The 17,733-nt window shown below is 41.1% G+C and overlaps 1 protein-coding gene and 1 long non-coding RNA gene across 6 annotated transcripts in view; one reads left to right on the top strand and one right to left on the bottom strand.

The window, feature by feature from the left end:
- Window positions 1–973: 973 nt before the first annotated feature.
- Window positions 974–17,733, bottom strand: part of IDE (insulin degrading enzyme) — a 109,179-nt gene continuing 92,419 nt past the window's right edge. For all 5 annotated transcript variants that reach the window (XM_077822592.1, XM_077822591.1, XM_077822590.1 and 2 more), the window contains exons 22-25: window positions 15,257–15,318; window positions 5,713–5,785; window positions 4,414–4,481; window positions 974–3,805 (exon numbers count right to left, since the gene is read on the bottom strand). In XM_077822592.1, coding sequence (XP_077678718.1) covers window positions 3,710–3,805; window positions 4,414–4,481; window positions 5,713–5,785; window positions 15,257–15,318 — 299 coding nt within the window. In that variant the 3' untranslated portion in view covers window positions 974–3,709. The remainder of the gene's footprint in view (window positions 3,806–4,413; window positions 4,482–5,712; window positions 5,786–15,256; window positions 15,319–17,733) is intronic.
- Window positions 5,786–16,497, top strand: LOC144268045 (uncharacterized). The gene is made up of 3 exons (XR_013346702.1): window positions 5,786–5,802; window positions 9,552–9,656; window positions 16,361–16,497. It is a non-coding gene; the product is annotated as an uncharacterized LOC144268045 (long non-coding RNA).

The raw sequence follows: 17,733 nt of genomic DNA, 5'->3' as shown, positions 1-17,733 counted from the left end.
TTACAATTAACAATACATTGTGCGAAGAAAAATTTTTCATGTTTCAGGAATTAAGACACAGGATAAGACTTAATGTTGGGGGGGCAGATTATTTCACCTCTGCCTTCTGGCAGAGTTTTCCACCTCCCTCAGACATCTGGTGATGGCCATTGTCAGAGACAGGATACTAGACTAGGTGAATCTTGGGTGAATGAGTGGTCTTCAGAGTTCATTTCTCAGAAGTCAAATCCTTTTGGCATCCTCCTCCACACTAATGACAAGACTGTAACCCCACTTTAAGCTGTCAAGTCCTTCCAATCCCTCTTCCCAATACCAACTGTCACCCTTCAGGACTCTTTCTCTTTGCAACCTAAAAGAAGTTTTTCTCTAGGAGCCCCCCACCAGCAGAGGCAGCAAAAGAGGATTTTTTTGGACTCAGAACTCGCACCATTTATAGTTCCCAGCAGTAACCTCACTAATCTCTAACCCTAGTAACAGGTATTTTACTTTATACATATATTTAATGAAATAAAATTAAAATAAAATAAAATAAAATAAAATGAACGCAATAGCTACCAAAGTTAAGCTACTGAAGTATAACACTATCAAGCTGCAGTGATGGTCTAATAGGCTGCTCCGAAATTGCCAGTTCAAGATTTAGTAATTTTAAAAAACCTCGTTTATAATTACTTTTTCTTTTTTTTTTTAAATAGAGAGACATCTACCTATATACAAAATCTATATATTAAAATAATCTTCTCATCTTCATGTAGGGAAGCCATCAGGATATTTATACAACATGCACCACTGCCCTCTGGCACTTCCCTAGCAGAAATGAATTGGAAGCACAATAAAGCGATCCCAGCCAGTCGAGGCAGTTCAGTCAGCAGCACTTTATGATCAAGGCTATAGAAAAACCAACGCTTCAGCTGATAGATGTAACATTACCAGAACAGAACAGAATACAAATAAAACAAATGAAGAACTCCAAAGATTAAATCAGAGTGTTTATTGTAAACAGGGTAACTCTAGCACTCTGTCATACTGGCTGTGTCACATGCACCCAATTACACATCAACTGCTCAAAATAGCACTTGCAAAAATGACTGCAATCTCATCATTTATGGTTTGTTACATAAACGTAATTTAACAAGCACTGAAACAGAATTACAGTGTATTCTAGGTAGTCTGTTATTGCTTGTAGACACTGCAGCTTTGGATCCATTCAAATGAATCCATTAATATGCCTGAGTTAACAAACTGTACTGCTGTATCAAACTCAGAAACTGTAAAATGCTGGAGAACACTTAAAAGCAATTAAAAGTTGCTGTCAGGCTACATGAGTTCCCACTTTCACTCCAGAACTTAAGAAATACTAAATGTTCTTTTCTGGAAAAAATGGATTTGTGGTACTGTGTTAAATATAACATCACTCCAGTTTTTATGTATAGAGATGTGTGTGTGTGTGCGGACACACACACACACACACACACACACATATAAATGGTTAAAATTTGAGTTCACATCACTTTAATTATAATTTTTTTTATACAAAATAGAGGCCATTTCATTTTTTTCCACCATAAGAGTGCTACGTTTAAATACTAAATCCCAAAAATATATAATTTGTATCGTGTGCAGTCAACATTTATTTTTAATACCTATAATACAAATAATCTTAACCAAAAGGAAATTATAAACAAAAAAAATGCATTCGGGACAAAGCAAGCCACAACGCGTGAAACATTCATGAAGAATATGGTAAAGCATAAAAAGTAGCAGCATTTCATTTTTCCCCTATAGTGTGTTCATGTTTTTCCCTTCACGCTAGCGAGAAATGCTATTGGCCTCCACTGACAACCGGCAAACATCACATGGAAACAGCACTTTTCAAAATTATTCTTTGTGAACAGTTTATGCTGTAAACCTTTTAACAGCATTTAAGTTGATAATATTTATTCAATTAAAGCAGCATTTCTTGGATAAATATAAACTCGGGCCCTGATTCTGTAAACACTTAAGCAAGCATGTAATGTTACTCATGTGAGTAATCCCACTGAAGTAAATGTTTTGCTTTATTCATGTGAGTAGTCCCATTAGCCTCAATGGGCTAATGGGACTACTCAGGTTAGTAAAGCTACACATGTATTTAACTATAGGCAAGATCAGGGCCAAAGGTTCAGGTTCTGTTAATAGTGGGCAAAGTCTCAAAGATGTTAATGGTATTTATGGTATTAAGTGCTCTGCCTGATAAGTGTTCACATGATTAGGCCCTTAAGTTTTCAGTGTTCAGCACATCCTGCCCTGCCTAAACGTGTACAGTAAATTATACACATCAAAAGGCAAGATAGTTTAATAATGTAACAAAATATTTTAAGACTAAAAATAACTCTTTTTAAAATCCTTTTTGTACTTTATGGCCTAATCCTGCCTTCTTTATTGAGGCAGAACCACCACTGAAGTCACTAAGCTCAGTAAAGGGTGAAGAATTGGATTCATTATATATTATTCTGCTATTTTCTTTATGAATTAAAATTATGAATTACACATGTGCCAACTGTGTTTTTGTGCTGATTTAACTAGTGTGTTGTGCTGCTGTTTTGTTTTGAATGTCTGAATGACAGAAAAAGGAGTGTGAAGACTGAGCATCTAAGCCATGTAGCCCTATACAGGAAACTCAATTGATGCATTCATGGGGCCAAACTTGACTTTAGCTGTGCTTATGTCAAAAACTAAGGCTCTGATATAGTAAAGCACTAATGCACATGCTTATAGTTATGTGCATTTTTAAGTGTTTTGCTAGATCAAGGCCTAATATAACAATATACTGAGCAAAAAAAACGTTGGCGACCTCATCCAGTTTATGAACAACTGGAAACAAAAATGATGTCAATTAAAAAAAACCAATTTTTATTATTCAACCAGAAGGAAACAACTCAGAGCAACCCTGAGAAATTGAATGAGGTATTAACAATCAAGAGACAAGCATAACACTCACAAAAATAAGATGGACTACCCAAGTGTTTCCAGCATTTTACTAGTTTGAATATAAAATGTCCCCAAATTTGTATATAAAGATTAAAACCATGCCAATATATTTAATTACTCTTCTTCTGTTAAAGACAACTCCCTTGTTTATTATTTTGTTGCAAAATTTCCTCTTTTCCACTGATCTACTTAAATCTTAAAAAGAAAACAAGTTGGTTGCACTGAGGATCAATTAAAAAAAGGTATCATTCAACACTTTACCCTTCAAAAAAATGTCAAAGCCTCCTTTTTATGAAAAGTTTTGCTCTGCCCTCCCCCCAAAAAAGGCTTAATACTTTTTTTCCTGAAAAAATTAGAGCTATTTTCAATGGCCTTTTGCAAGAATAACATGGATATTTTAAGCAAGATCAGTTTGGTCTGGAGGCTTCTTCAAATTCCATTATCAAAATGAAAATTTTAAGGGATATATTATTTTAAAAATATACTGCATCTACAAGAGCCTTTAATATTCTGGTTGATTTTGGTTTTCAACAGTTGTTTTGTAATATAAATGACACATGACAACAACTAATTTTCTAATTCTCTGTATCCCTAAGACACCAATAACGCTGAATGAACCAAGAGTGAATCAGGGACTCTCAGAATGGACAGGATTGTTTATCTTAATAATCTTTAAGATGTTTGTTCATGATGAAACCCCTTGAAATTAATTCCTTTGCATTTCTTCATCCATTGGGATTCTTCACAGTTTTGAAGCCATGACATTGATATGTGGTTTCACCAGTGGAAAGAGTGGTAGACTGCGTTTGAACTCTGTCATATTTTGAATCACATCAGGCTGCAGAGAAGTTTATTTGAAAAAACAAAAGCAAAGAACCTTTGCTCAATATCAAATAAAACATGAGAAATTGCTCACTTTCAGATGTTATCACTTAATTGTTCTATCCACATACATACAAATCCTGTCTGCTCTCTTTTACCCTGAAATATCAGATCATCAGTTCCTCAAAAAAAATATATCAGCATTACTCTTACACTCACAACATTATAAAATGGCTTTTAAGCTTTGAACCCAATCAGAACTTTTAGATTTATTCTATATTATTTCAGACTATATTTAGAATACATTTATTCTATAGTGTAGGTGCTCAGCATACAATTACCTACTTCCATCTACTGTTTCTACAACGGAGTCATAGGGACAAAGGCAACTGGAAAGCCCAGGATAAAGCAGAAGTTTCCTCTTCTGTTTCGAAACACAGGATAAAATCCACACGTACAGAAGCAGGCAATGTGTTTGTAAAAAAGTAGAAGCTCTGAGACAGTTGTGAGCCGGAATCTCAATTTGTAATGATAATGTCACAGTCAGGATTTCAAAAAGTCTGTACCCTCACTCAATGCCCATTTTTCTATACTATCAACTAATTTTTTTTTTTTTTTTTTTACCTGTGGCAAGGGGGGTGCTGGTGCCAGATTTACGTCATTTTGGCTTGGAAATTCTCCAACAACAGGACCTATTAAAGAAAATTAACTTAGAAAGACTGCAGCTTCTAAAATATCTTCTCAAAGAAGCTACTTCTTAAGTTAGACAAATAGCTAAAAGTACAGTTTATGAATTTTAAGAACCCTTCCTGTAGTTTTTCCTTAGCAGAACCAAGCACCTAATTTATACTCCTAAATATCCCCGATCAATAAATAGTTTAACTGATAGATACATATACTATTGACTGAATTTGTGTGAAGCAAGGATAACATCTTATGGCCAGTTACAACATCTGTGTTGTACATCTGTGTTCCCTATATATTTTCCAGGGGCTACCCAACATCCTACAACTATTGCTCCCTTGTGGCAGACAGACCACTCTATTTTCATTTTTACATTTTAAAAGCATATTTATGTTCTTCCTACTCATGCATTTTATTAACAGCTAAAAGAACCTAATAAAGATCAGTCAGTCGTGGAAGTTAGAGATGGGAAAGTTATCTTAGACCCTCAGTGTCACAAAACACACACAACCTGATGCACATTGACAAATGATTTTGCACAAAATGTCATGGAAAATTTTTCACCAATCTTGCAGATAATTAGTGAAACCATGTTTTATTTTTTACATTTTAACTCTAGAGAGGAGCAGGATAGTTAATAATAAATGACAGCTGAGTCTATTTTCCAACTGATTAGTTAATTAATTGGAAATAAAATCTAAATAAAATTATTAGCATGTGTATTTCAAGTATAGAATAATGTTTCATATTACCAATTGGAGGTTTATATATTTCTTTCCTCAGAAATGCCCCAACAACAGACTGACATTTCACTGATGATCAGAACAGTCTATTCCATTTCTACACAGACATACTAAATATGTATATTTTATTTTCCAGAACAAGGTGTTTCCAGGGTTTTTTTAGTGTCTTGTTATTAAAAATAGAAGTTGTACATTTTAGGACATACCATTTTAACATAGTTAGATACTTCAGAATGGGTGAAGGAATGCCAGGCTCATCATCTTTATTGTGTCTGGAAACCCACAACTATCTGAACTTCCCTCAAATGAACTATTTTTAAATATCCTTGTGGAAAATACCTGGGTGAAAATACCTTCCTCCAAGAAGCCATAAACCACCTTTCCAGAATTTGGTTTCATAGTGCATTGTACTTGTACTGCACAACACACTGCTGTATTGCACTTTGTCTGACTTGAACAGGAATAAATTTAAAAATCTATGCAATACAATACTTACAGGAATCCATTTCCCTTGAAAGGACGTGTACGGATACCTTGTGTCTCCTGGGAGCATCTACTGCCAACATCTCCTACAGAAAGCAGCAAGGTCAGTTATTCAACAACAGAATCTAAGTGACAGCTAGCTACTATCAGGAAGGGGAGCCATATGTTGTCTACGTATTACAAGGGATGACAACCATTTAACGTGCAACTTTAGTGGTAATTAATGTTAGAGTCAAATTTTGATTCTCTAAACCCTTGTTGGGCACGTCCCTGGAAATTTAACCAAAGTTCCAGTCCTTCACAGCTCTTAATGATTTCAGAACTGAGCTGCATGAGAGATCCAGTCTTGTGAAGTTCAGAAGCCCCAAGGAACTAGGGGTGAAATGCTGGCTCCATGGAAATCAACGAGAATTTCGCCATTGATTTCTATGGAATCAGGATTACACACTAGATATTTGGTCCTACAGAGTTTCTACAGAGCTGTAACGGCAGAGCCCAGCAGCCTTGGGGAAGCACATCAACCCTGAGCACAGATGTCAAAGTCAGTTGGGCCATCTCACCTAACTATGTATATGTTTCTAGTGTCCCTTCCCACATCCTGGGACAACTGAATAATGATGCACTGTGTATTAGTACAAACATTAAAATGGATAGAAAGAAATCTACTCCAACTGGATGGAGTACTGGTACCTTGAACAACCATATAGGTTATCACTTATTAACCATCTGTTAAAGAAATCTCTTCTAGTAATTTTCAATTTGTGGTCTTTGATTTTTAATAGGTCTCTCTGTGTTTAACTAATTGATATATGTAGTGTAGTTGTAGCTGTGTTGGTCCCAGTATATTAGCGAGACGAGGTGGGTGAGGGAATCTCTTTTATTGGACAAACTTCTGTTGATGAGAGAGACAAGCTTTCAAGCCACACAGAGCTCTTTGCCAGGTCTGGAAAAGAAACTTCCAGTCTCACAGCAAAATGTGAGGCGAAGAGATTGTTTAGCATAACTAGTTAACACACATTCTCAGGGACCATTCTACCACCACCTTCCCACTAAACTCTCTCTGGAACACTCCCACACTAGCATCAACTTCCTGGACATCACAATCGGCTTGAACAATGGAACCCTACAGACAACCATATACAAGAAACTCATGGATCACCACATCTACCTTCACAGATCCACTAACCATCCCAAACACACTAAGGCTTTGTCTACACCAGCACTTTTGTCGGCAAAACTTTTGTCAGTCAGGGGTGTGAAAAAACCACACCCCTGACCAACATAAGTTTCACCAACAAAAGCGCCGATGTGGACAGTGCTATGTTGGCGGGAGACAGACTTTCGCTGACATAGCTACCACTACTTGTTGGGAGTAGTTACTTATGCCAGCAGGAGAGCTCTCTCCTGCCAGCATAAAGTAGCTACATAGGAGACCTTGTAATTGCACAGCTGCAGCGGTACAGCTGTGCTGCTGTAAGGACCATACTGTAGACATGGCCTAAGAAATGTGTTATCTACAGCCAGGCACTCATAGCACAGAATATGCACCTTAACAGACTTAAAACCATCTTCTCCAAACAAGGACACTCATCCAGAGAAATATATCACATCCTGGAATGGGCACCCAAATACCCAGAGAGCACCTGCTTCAATAAAGAAACAAAACCCTCTCTGACGGCACTACTCTAGTTGTCACCTACCCCCCACCCACCACTGGAACCCATATGAGGGATCAAACAAACAACTACACCATATACTTGATGGGGACCATCTTAAAAAAAAAAAAAAATCTTTCTTGAAGCCCCTCTTCTGGCCTTCAAACAACCCTCCCAACCTCTCCAAGCTCAGCATCAGAAGCAAGCTCCCTGCAGACCAGGACACAGCAACTCAAAGCAGCACCAGACCCTGCCAGAACAGATGCAAAACTTGAACACATATCTCCACTGCTTACAATAACCAACACCTCCCACAATACACCTTTCAAGATCCATGAATCTTACATATGCCTATCACAACATGTAGTGTATCTCAACCAGTTCATTAAATGCTCCAATAACAATTGTGTGGGTGTAACCAGACAATTACTATTCTCTCGAATAAACTCACACAGGAAAATGATAAAAGACAAAAACACTATATCACCTGTGCATGAAACCTTTTTCACAAAGTTATCACTCTGTATCTGACCTATCAGTCCTCAACCTCAAAGGAAACCTGTACTAACACTTACAAAAGACAAGCTTGGGAGCTTAAATTCATCACTGTGCTAGACACCAAAAATCATGGACTGAGACACTGGATTTAGGCTTATTACAACAATCTGTAACCCACTAACTCCTCTTTTTGTCCTATGACTGCAGAGGTATTGATGGGCCACTTACAGTATGTGTTAACTACTTATGCTAAACAATCTGTTCCGCTTTTCATTTTGCTGCAAGGCTGGGAGTTCCTTTCCCAGATCTGACCAAGAGCTCTGTGTGGCTTGAAAGCTTGTCTCTCTCACCAACAGAAGTTGGTCCAATAAAAGATACCCCCTCACCCACCTTCTCTCTCTAACTAATTTATGTAATGACTATATAGGCGAGATAAATCATTAAAGAAAAATAACTTGACAAATAATTTGTTGTTTGAATCAGCCTATCAGCAAAAGACTAACACCATTAGTCAAATTATGATGGGAAATTCTGCCAATAGATGGGTCTTACAATTTGTCTAGCTCTCATAAGAGAGTCCATAGCAAAATTAAAATAAAAAGCACAAAAAGGGCAAATCTTTGCAAGCACACCGAGAACCACCCAACAATTTACTACTCTATAAGAAAACAAATTCAGCTCATTTAAAAAAAAAATGCATCTTCTACATGAACAGATCACATTTAAGCTGCATATGGGGATGAAAGGATACATACTTCAAACACACTAACATACATCATTGCAGTCTCATATCATTCTTAAAAGATCCGAATAAGTCTCTTCACTATTTTTTACTTCCATGCATTCTCAATAATCGACCTCTACATATCTAGTGAAGAAGCATACCTCTGCCTGGTTAAAGGAAAATAATTATTTTTCCATCTGTGCTGGATGTGTTAGATTTTTAGTTTGTTTTGTGTGCGCATCTCACCAGTCATTTAAGATCCATAACAGTTTCCCGAGTCCATGCACTGAATTAATTATTTATTTGGGAATAAAGTTATTTTACTGGGAACTATAACTATTCCTGATTGAATCTGGGGTAGGTCAATATTGATTGAAAGTCACTACTATCTGACAGTTGGTCAGTAGTATTTATGAAATTAAGTTGCCTGCTAGCAAAGAGGTGTCCACCTCACAAATGACAACCTGGCTGGCAGTCTCACCAAAGCCCAAGAATTAAATGGGCATAGCAATTGCTGCTTATTTCCATAGAAGGCAACTGTAGCTAACAAAAGTTTTTCTGTGTGACCAGGGCCACTGGAAAATCACAGAGATATTAGCATATTCTGCTGAAACTTGACCTCAATCTCTCTGGAAAGTTTACTATATTTTTATATATAGTCTTTCTGGAACTTGGGGTAAATGGTCCACAGTGAGGGAAGATATGCTTGCACAGTGCTGGTTAGTAAACTGGCCATGCTGCTACCAGTTCCACAGAATATCTGGGAAACTGCAGAGTGAATCCTGCTGCAGCTAATTCTCTAGGACATCAAGTAGTTTGGGGATGAGGTGAATTGGTCTTTATACCATTTCCTTCAGATCCACTGACCCTGGCAGAGGAATAGGCCCATGCTCTGTTGCTTAGAAATCTTCTATTTGTGCCATGGGTCAGGGAAGTCTGGTCAGAATTCTTACATGATTTCTGTATCCTTTCAAGAATATCTCAACTGCTTCTGAAGAAAAAATGGCAAAACCGCATTTTCCAGTGGAGAACAGCAACATTTATAGGATACTGAAGGTTTTCTACAGCATGAATTTCCAGGTAAAAAAAAAAAAAAAAACAGGAACAAATGAACTCCCTAAGACTATCATTAGTGATAATGAAGGTAAGAGAATCTCAGATACATGAACAGATTTGTTGGTATCTATAATATTTTTCAAAGTGCTCCTTTCGCTGTCAGCTGCTCTGCAAGTAATAAAACTACATGAATATTTTGAAATATTGTGAAAAAGATGTGCAACCTATCTTTTGCAGCATAGAAAAAACGGTTACTCACCCTCTTGTAACTGTTTTTCTTGGAGATGTGTTGTTCATGTCCATTCCAATCAGGTGTGCATGCACCGTGTGCACAGTTGCCAGAAATTTTTCCCCAGCAGCTCCCATTGGGTCAGCTATGGAGCCCCGTGGAGCGGTGCCTTCATGGCGCTCAGAGACCCTGCCAACGTGGCCCCTCCTCAGTTCCTTCTTGCCGGCTTCTCTGACAGAGGGGTTGGAGGGTGGGTATTGGAATGGATGTGAACACCACATCTCGAAGAACAACAGTTACAAGAAGGTGAGTAACCGTTTTTTCTTCGAGTGCTTGTTCATATCGATTCCAGTCAGGTGACTCCCAAGCTCTACCCTGGAGGTGGGGTCGGCATTAAGGAATCGCCGATTGGAGCACCGCTCAGCCGAAAGCTGCATCATCTGTAGCATGCTGTGTGATGGTATAGTGAGAGGTGAATGTATTCACCAAGTACCTGGCCTGCAGATTTCCTGTATCGGGACCTGGGCCAGAAACGCAGCTGACGAGGCCTGTGCTCTTGTGGAATGAGCCTTAAGAGGTGGGGCTGGGACATTGGTCAGCTCATAACATGTGCAAACACAGGCCGTGATCCAGGAAGATAATCTTTGAGATGAAACTGGAAGTCCTTTCATGTGGGCTGCCACTGCCACAAACAGCTGGTTCGACCTCCTGAACAGCTTTGTGGGCTCAATGTAGAATGCTAAATGTCCGCCAAACATCCAGTGAGTGCAGCCTTTGCTCTTGGATACTGTTGCGTGGCTTGGGAGAGAAGACAGGTAGAAAAATGTCTTGGCTAGTATGGAATTGTGACATTCCCTTAGGGAGAAAGGCCGGGTGAGATCTGAGTTGCATCTTGTCCTTGTGGAAGACCATGTAGGGTGGATCGGAGGTAAGGGCCTTTAACTCCGACACCCTCCTGGCTGATGTGATGGCGACCAGGAAGGCTAGCTTTCACGAAAGGTAGCGAAGGCAGCAAATAGCCAGCAGTTCGAATTGGGGTCCCATAATCTGGAGAGGACCAGGTTAAGGTCCCATGACGGAAGAGGCTGTCTAACCCAAGGATATAGCTGTTCCAGGCTCTTAAGGAAATGTCCTACCATAGGGTTAGCGTCCAGATGTGCCTGAATGGAAGGCCAAGATAGCAGCAAGGTGTACTTTGATGGATGATGCTGCCAGGCCTTGTTGGTTGAGATGCAGAAGGTACTCCAGGATGAGTGATATAGACGCCTGAGTGGAGGAGTGTAATGTTGGGCACACCAGCAAATGAACCTCTTCCACTTGGCCAGATAAGTGGTCTTGGTAGATGGTTTTCTGCTGCTGAGCAGGACCTTTCTTAGTGGTTCCGAGCACAGGAGCGCCATTGGGTTTAGCCATGAAGCTTCCAAACCATGAGATGGAGGGACTAGAAGTCCAGGTGGTACAGGCGACCGTGATCCTATGTGATCAGATCGGGGTAGAGTGGTAACACGATAGGAGTGTCCATTGACTGCTCCAGAAGCGTAGGTACCAGTGTTGGCGGGGCCATGCCGGGGCCAAAAAAATTACTTTTGCTCTGTCTCTATGGATTCAGCAGTACTCTGTACATGAATGGGAATGGCAGAAAGGCATATATGAGACGGTCTCCCCAGGGAAGCAGGAATGCATCCGAGATTGAACCCGGGCTGTGTTTCTGAAAGGAGCAGAACACTGGGCACCTCCTGTTGCTCTGGGTGGCAAACAGATAGACCTGGGGAAACCCGCACTTTTGGAAGATGGAATATATGATATCCAGACAGATGGCCCACTCGTGATTGCGAAACGATCTGCTGGTGGTCCGCTAGTTCGTTCTGAACACTTGGGAGATAGAACGCTTCCAGGTGAATCGAGTGGGCTATGCAGAACTCCCATAGCTGAAGGGCCTCCCAACATGGGGGCGAAGAGTGGACTCCACCTTGCTTGTTGATGTAAAACATGGCCGTAGTGTTGGTGGTCATTACCCACACTCACTGGCCTTGGAGCCGGGATAGGAAGGTTTGGCATGCTAGCTGTACTGCTCTGAGCTCTCTGACATTGATATGCAGGGACAGCTTGTCCTGCGACCATAATCCTTGTGTCTGGAGCTCTCCCAGATGTGCCTCCCAACCCAGAACTGACGCGTCTGTTACGAGGGACAAGGAGGGCTGGGGGCTGTTGATGGGAACACCCTTGCAGATTGTGTGAGGGTTGAGCCACCATTGGAGGCACTTGAGTACTTGGTCTGTCACTCCCTGGGTGGTACACAGACGCGAGCCATGCTTGAAGTGGTCTGAGCCTCAGTCTGGCATGCCGGACCACCTAAGTGCAGGCTGCCATATGGCTGAGGAGACTCAGGTATCCCCTTGCGGTAGTGGTCAGGTACCAACTGAGGCTTTGGATAATGTCTGTCATGGTCTGAAATCAGGTGTCTGGCAGGAGCGCCCTTGCCTGCACCAAGTCCAGAACCACACTGATGAATTCTATTCTTTGAGTCGGTGAGTAGGTTGACTTGTTCACGTTGAGCAGGAGTCCCAGCCTCTCAAAAGTAGTTCTGACTAGTCAGACTTGAGACTCCACCTGCTCCCTGGTGTGCCTCCTGAGTAGCTAGTAGTCGAGGTAGGGATATACCTGCACCTTCCTCCTGCGGAGGAAGGCTGCTATGACCAACATACACTTGGTGAACACTCAGCGGCCTGTCAACAGACCGAAGGGGAGGACTGTGAACTGACAGTATTTGTGGCTGGCTACAAACCTCATAAATCATCTGTGCATGGGCCGAATAGCTATGCGAAAGTATGTGTCTTTCATGTTGAGGGTGGCATACCAGTCTCCTGGATCCAGGGAAGGAATAATAGTACTCAGAGAGAACATGCGGAACTTCAACTTCACCATGAACCTGGCCCAGAGTGGGTCTAAGACCTGCTTTGCCTTGGGGATTAGGAAATACTCGGAGTAGAACCCCTTGCTCCTTAGCTCCTGAGGAACGTCCACCATTGCCCCTATGGCGAGGAGTGACTGCACCTCCTGGATAAGGAGTTGCTCGTGAGAAGGGTCCCTGAAGAGGGATGGGGAAGGGAGGGTGGGGAGGAGCAGAATTGGAGACAATATCCCACTTCTACCATGCGGAGAACCCAGCGGTCTGATGTTATTTGGGACCATGCACGGTAGAAGTGGGACAGACAATTCCGAAAGCAGGGCTGAGGATCTGGTATACAGTCTGGCACGTCATCCCTAGGCGCACCTTCAAAAGGCCTGCTTGGAGGCTGAGGAAGTGCGTGCTTGGCCCTGTGATGACGAGGGCTGGGACGGCTTACGCCTGCTGTTCCTACCTCGCATTCTAGAAAAGTCTTGCCTAGGGTGAGGTTGGTAGGGACATTGAGGGGATTCAGGCTTAAAAAGTGTTTTCGCTGAGCAGCTGGGGTATGCAACCCCAGCGATTTCATCGTCACCCTTGAATCCTTTAGGCTGTGTAGCCTGGAGTCTGTTTGCTCTGCGAATAATCCTGTCCCATCAAAGGACAGGTCCTGCAGAGTCTGTTGGACCTCTGGGGGTAGACTTGAAACTTGAAGCCATGAGGTCCTCCTCCGCCAAGTCACCAGCATCCAGTGCCTGCAAAGAGGTCTGTGCCACTGTCTTGCCCTCCTCCACAATGGCCCCAGACTTATCCCTGAACTCCAATGTTATTAGCTCCTTAAATTTGAGCATGGAGTTCCATGAGTTAAAATTTTATCTGCTCAGGACTGCCTGCTGATTAGCAATCCTGAGCTGTAAGCCTCCCGTGGAGTAGACTTTTCTACCAAAAAGGTCAAGGTTTTTTTTTTTGTTTTGTTTTGTTTTTAAAAAAGAGTCCTTGGACTTAGGCGGGGGTCCCTGCTGCCCCTGCCTTTCATGTTCATTAACTGCAGACACCACCAAGAAGCAGGGCTGCGGGTAGGAGTATAGATACTCTTAACCCTTGGAGGGAATGAAGTATTTGCATTCTACTCCCCTGGCCGTCGGGGAGGATAGAGGCCGGGGTCTGCCACACAGTTTTGGTGTTGTTTTGAATGGTCCTAATGAGTGGCAGCGCCACTCGGGATGGACCTTTTAGGGCCAAAATGTCCACCACTGGATCCTCCTATTCCACCACCTCCTCGGCTTGTAAGCTCATGTTGCACGCCACCCCGCAGAATAGGTTCTGGTGGGCGTGACTATTTATGGGTGGTGGTCCTGAGACGAAAGTTCCTGCTACCATCACGTCTGGGGAAGAGGATGAGGATGCAGGTGAGGAACTAGGTCATCCTGGGCCTGTTAGTCCATGGGGACCTCCTGCTCGACCTGCTGTTCCAGGTTGGTGACCACCTGTTCCACCGTAAGGGTGGGAGTCTCTGCTGGTGAAAGTGCTGTAGACTGAATCCCTTCAGCACCTCTGGGCACAGGGTGGCTGGCCGAGGCCATCGGCAGCCTGGGCTCCGATGCCACTGACCAGAAACCCTTGGACAAGGTGCCCTGGGACTGGTGATATGCCCAGGGGGTCCAAAAAAGCCATTGAGCTGGTCCTTGCCATTGGGACAGCCATGGCATTGTACCCACATCAGGCTGTTGATGCGTTGACCGGTGCCAGTTCTGATGTGAGTATCTAGACCCCACGTCTGATTCTGAGGATGGGGACCAGGATCTAGATAGCCATGGCAGTGCCGATCAGAGCTGGCCAGGTGAGCGGTGCCACGAGGAAGGGGAGTGGTGCTGAGGCCTCAATCTCTACTGAGGTGATTAGTGATGTGATGATGATCAGCACCGGGAGCTGGCCCTCCGACGACCCAGGGCCGAGACAACCGGTGCTGTGAGTGAGAGCGGCACTGGGACTCTGAGCGGCGCTGGGAATCAGGACAGTGCCCCCTTTCTGGGGCAGTGGATCAGTGACATGGCGACGCGGGCGTGCGCATCATTGTCAGCTTGCCACAGGAGAAAAATTGTTGGCAACTGTTGGCATTATTTTTGGCTTGCTGGGGGGAAATTTTCGGCAACTGTACATATGGCGTGTGCACACCTGATTGGAATTGACGTGAACAAGCACTCGAAGAAACAGGTTTACAATTTCCAATATTGGATATATATAGTGTTATTACAGATGTCATGCTAATGTGAGTTGGGGTGAGGAGCCATACTTCCATTAGGTATGCAAAGTCCCACAAAAATCATCAGGAGTTTGTAGATAAACAGTTCCCCATTGACTCTGAACTGTAATATTAAGACATCTGGATCAATCATGTTACCTTTATAAGACAGGTATAAATGTACTAACTTGCAATTCACACAAGCATATTTTCTTTTAGTGCCTATGTTTCTTAGTGATAAAATTCTAAATATATGACTAACTTACCTTATAGAATTGTATGATATCATCCTTAGTCAGGGTCTTTAGAAACGCCACTTCAATGTTATCTGAACAACAAAATTTTAATTAAAACAAGTCGGCAAATAATAGCTAGTTATTATCATGGTATTTTTTCAAAGTACTTTTATTTCAAATTTAGACAGTGCAATTGACTGCAAATTATATGCTTTTCATTCTTAACTTACAAGCTACTATCTGAGTCTATGAAAAATAAATAGCAGTGGAAGCTTAAAATATTACACAAAATGAGCCCATTTGATTAAATGCGCTATACAGGACTAGAAAACAGCACACACTTTAAAATTAAAAAAAAAAAAAAAAAAAAAAAAAGAGTGAAACAGATTCATAACAGATACTGAATTTATTGATGGCTTTTTATTCACATTTATTATACTTAGGGAACCTTTTATTTAGGAAACAGCAAGATGGCATGAGTTTTAAAATATACAATAGCGGAAAGAAAATGTGCATGGTCTTTAGTGTGCAGTGTGGTCTAAAGTGAAAAGGAAGGCCTTAAAATTAGTTTGCAGACAAAGTGACTCAGTAGCTATAGTATTTTACTAAATATAGATACATTTAAATGTATGTAAGTCCATTATATAATGCCATTATAAAAGTAATTATTACAGAAACAGAGCCTACCATAAGGGGCAGCGTAAAAGAAAGAGCAACCTTCAAATAAGGAGACTTGTGGGGCAGGAGGATCCAGTTTAAGAATTAAAACATGCAGGGTGATAAATATGTGACTAGGAAGTCAGAGGTGGATTGGCATGGTGAGTTTTGAAAATCAGAATGAAATTTTTAATTGAATTCAGAGATGATGGGAAGTCAGTGAAATTGACTGAACAGATGTTGCCCTGGTAGGGATGGTCATAAGTAAACATGGGTGGGGAAAAAAGTTTGGTAACAAAGATTATTCAGACTTCTAGCCTTTAGAGGAAAGTTAAGTTTGAATCACGTGTAGTGAAAGAGTAAGAAACATGGACAGAGAGAGGACTTTTTTCCCCTTTGCATGAGTTGACTAACTTCTGTTTTTGTCAATTCTAGTTACACAAAAACCTTCTACTAAATTCTTCTCAATCAATGTAGGTAGATGGGAACTAAAAGGAACAGGGAACAAATTAAGAGAAATAAAGAATTGGATATCATCTGAATAGAAGAGATGATCACAGATCAGGTTACAGATAGCAATGAGTCATCCTGGAGAGAGAAGATATATGAACAAGAAGGCGAAGGATGGAGACATCTGGGGCACTAGAAAGCAGGACAGAGGAGATGAAAAAGCAGCAGAGAGTAGGAATTTTCACGCTGCTCCCTATACCTGGAATGACATCTCATTGCCAGTATACCAAGGGCCCTTACTCCTTTCAAAAATGTTTTCTGAAAGCTGTACTGAGGCCAATGTATAGGGCACTACAGGAGGATACACAGTTAAAGTAGTTTCCAATAGGACACTGACTACCCCAACAAAGCTGAACTTGGTACTGGCACAGGACAGAATGTTGAATGGAAAGCAGTGGAGAAGGCTACAGCGGAAAAGGTGGCCACAAAATGTACAGACCGTGTTTCCCAGAACCTTATTAAACAAAGGAAGATTGGAGACTGTACTTCTGAGCAGTAACGTTCAGACACACACCAAATATAAGGCAGAGTAGATCTGACCCTAAAACGGGACAACTCTTTTATTTGAGAAGAAAATACATGTTTTAACTGTCAAACTGATTTATCTTTCTTGTGATAAACTGTATTTTAAAATGTTTACTAAGTAAATAGTGAACAAAGCCAAAATCTAAACTAGAATATTCCATTCCTTTTCTTTTGCTCGTTACCTTTTGGGAGGAGTGGGAGAGAAACATGTTTTTTATGGCAAAAACCAATTTAACTTTCTCTGTTTCAAGATGTACTAACTAATAATACAAAAAAAAGAAAAGGAGTACTTGTGGCACCTTAGAGACTAACAAATTTATTTGAGCATAAGCTTTCGTGAGCTACAGCTCTGTAGCTCACGAAAGCTTATGCTCAAATAAATTTGTCAGTCTCTAAGGTGCCACAAGTACTCCTTTTCTTTTTGCGAATACAGACTAACACAGCTATTCTGAAACCTAATAATACAAAATGATAATCCTATCTAGCTCAGAATATTTCAGATAAAGATTAAGGACTTGCTGGTGAAAAGAAAAAAAAGGTTTAAAAGGATGAGCTAGAAGATAAAATGTTTCAATATTGATATAAATTATTTTTAATTAATTTTCAGTGAGAATGAGTTGGTCAAACTGGACAGTCTCTATGTAAAAGAATAAATGGACACAAATCAGACTTCAAGAATTATAACATTCAAAAACCAGTTGGAGAACACTTCAATCTCTCTGGTCACTCGATTACAGACCTAAAAGTGGCAATACTTCAACAAAAAAAAACTTCAAAAAAAAAAAAAACAGACTCCAACGAGAGACTGCTGAATT

The sequence above is a fragment of the Eretmochelys imbricata genome, chromosome 7 (genome assembly GCF_965152235.1).
Source record: "Eretmochelys imbricata isolate rEreImb1 chromosome 7, rEreImb1.hap1, whole genome shotgun sequence".
Lineage (NCBI taxonomy): Eukaryota > Metazoa > Chordata > Testudines > Cheloniidae > Eretmochelys > Eretmochelys imbricata.
This window is presented reverse-complemented; position numbering and strand designations above follow the sequence as displayed.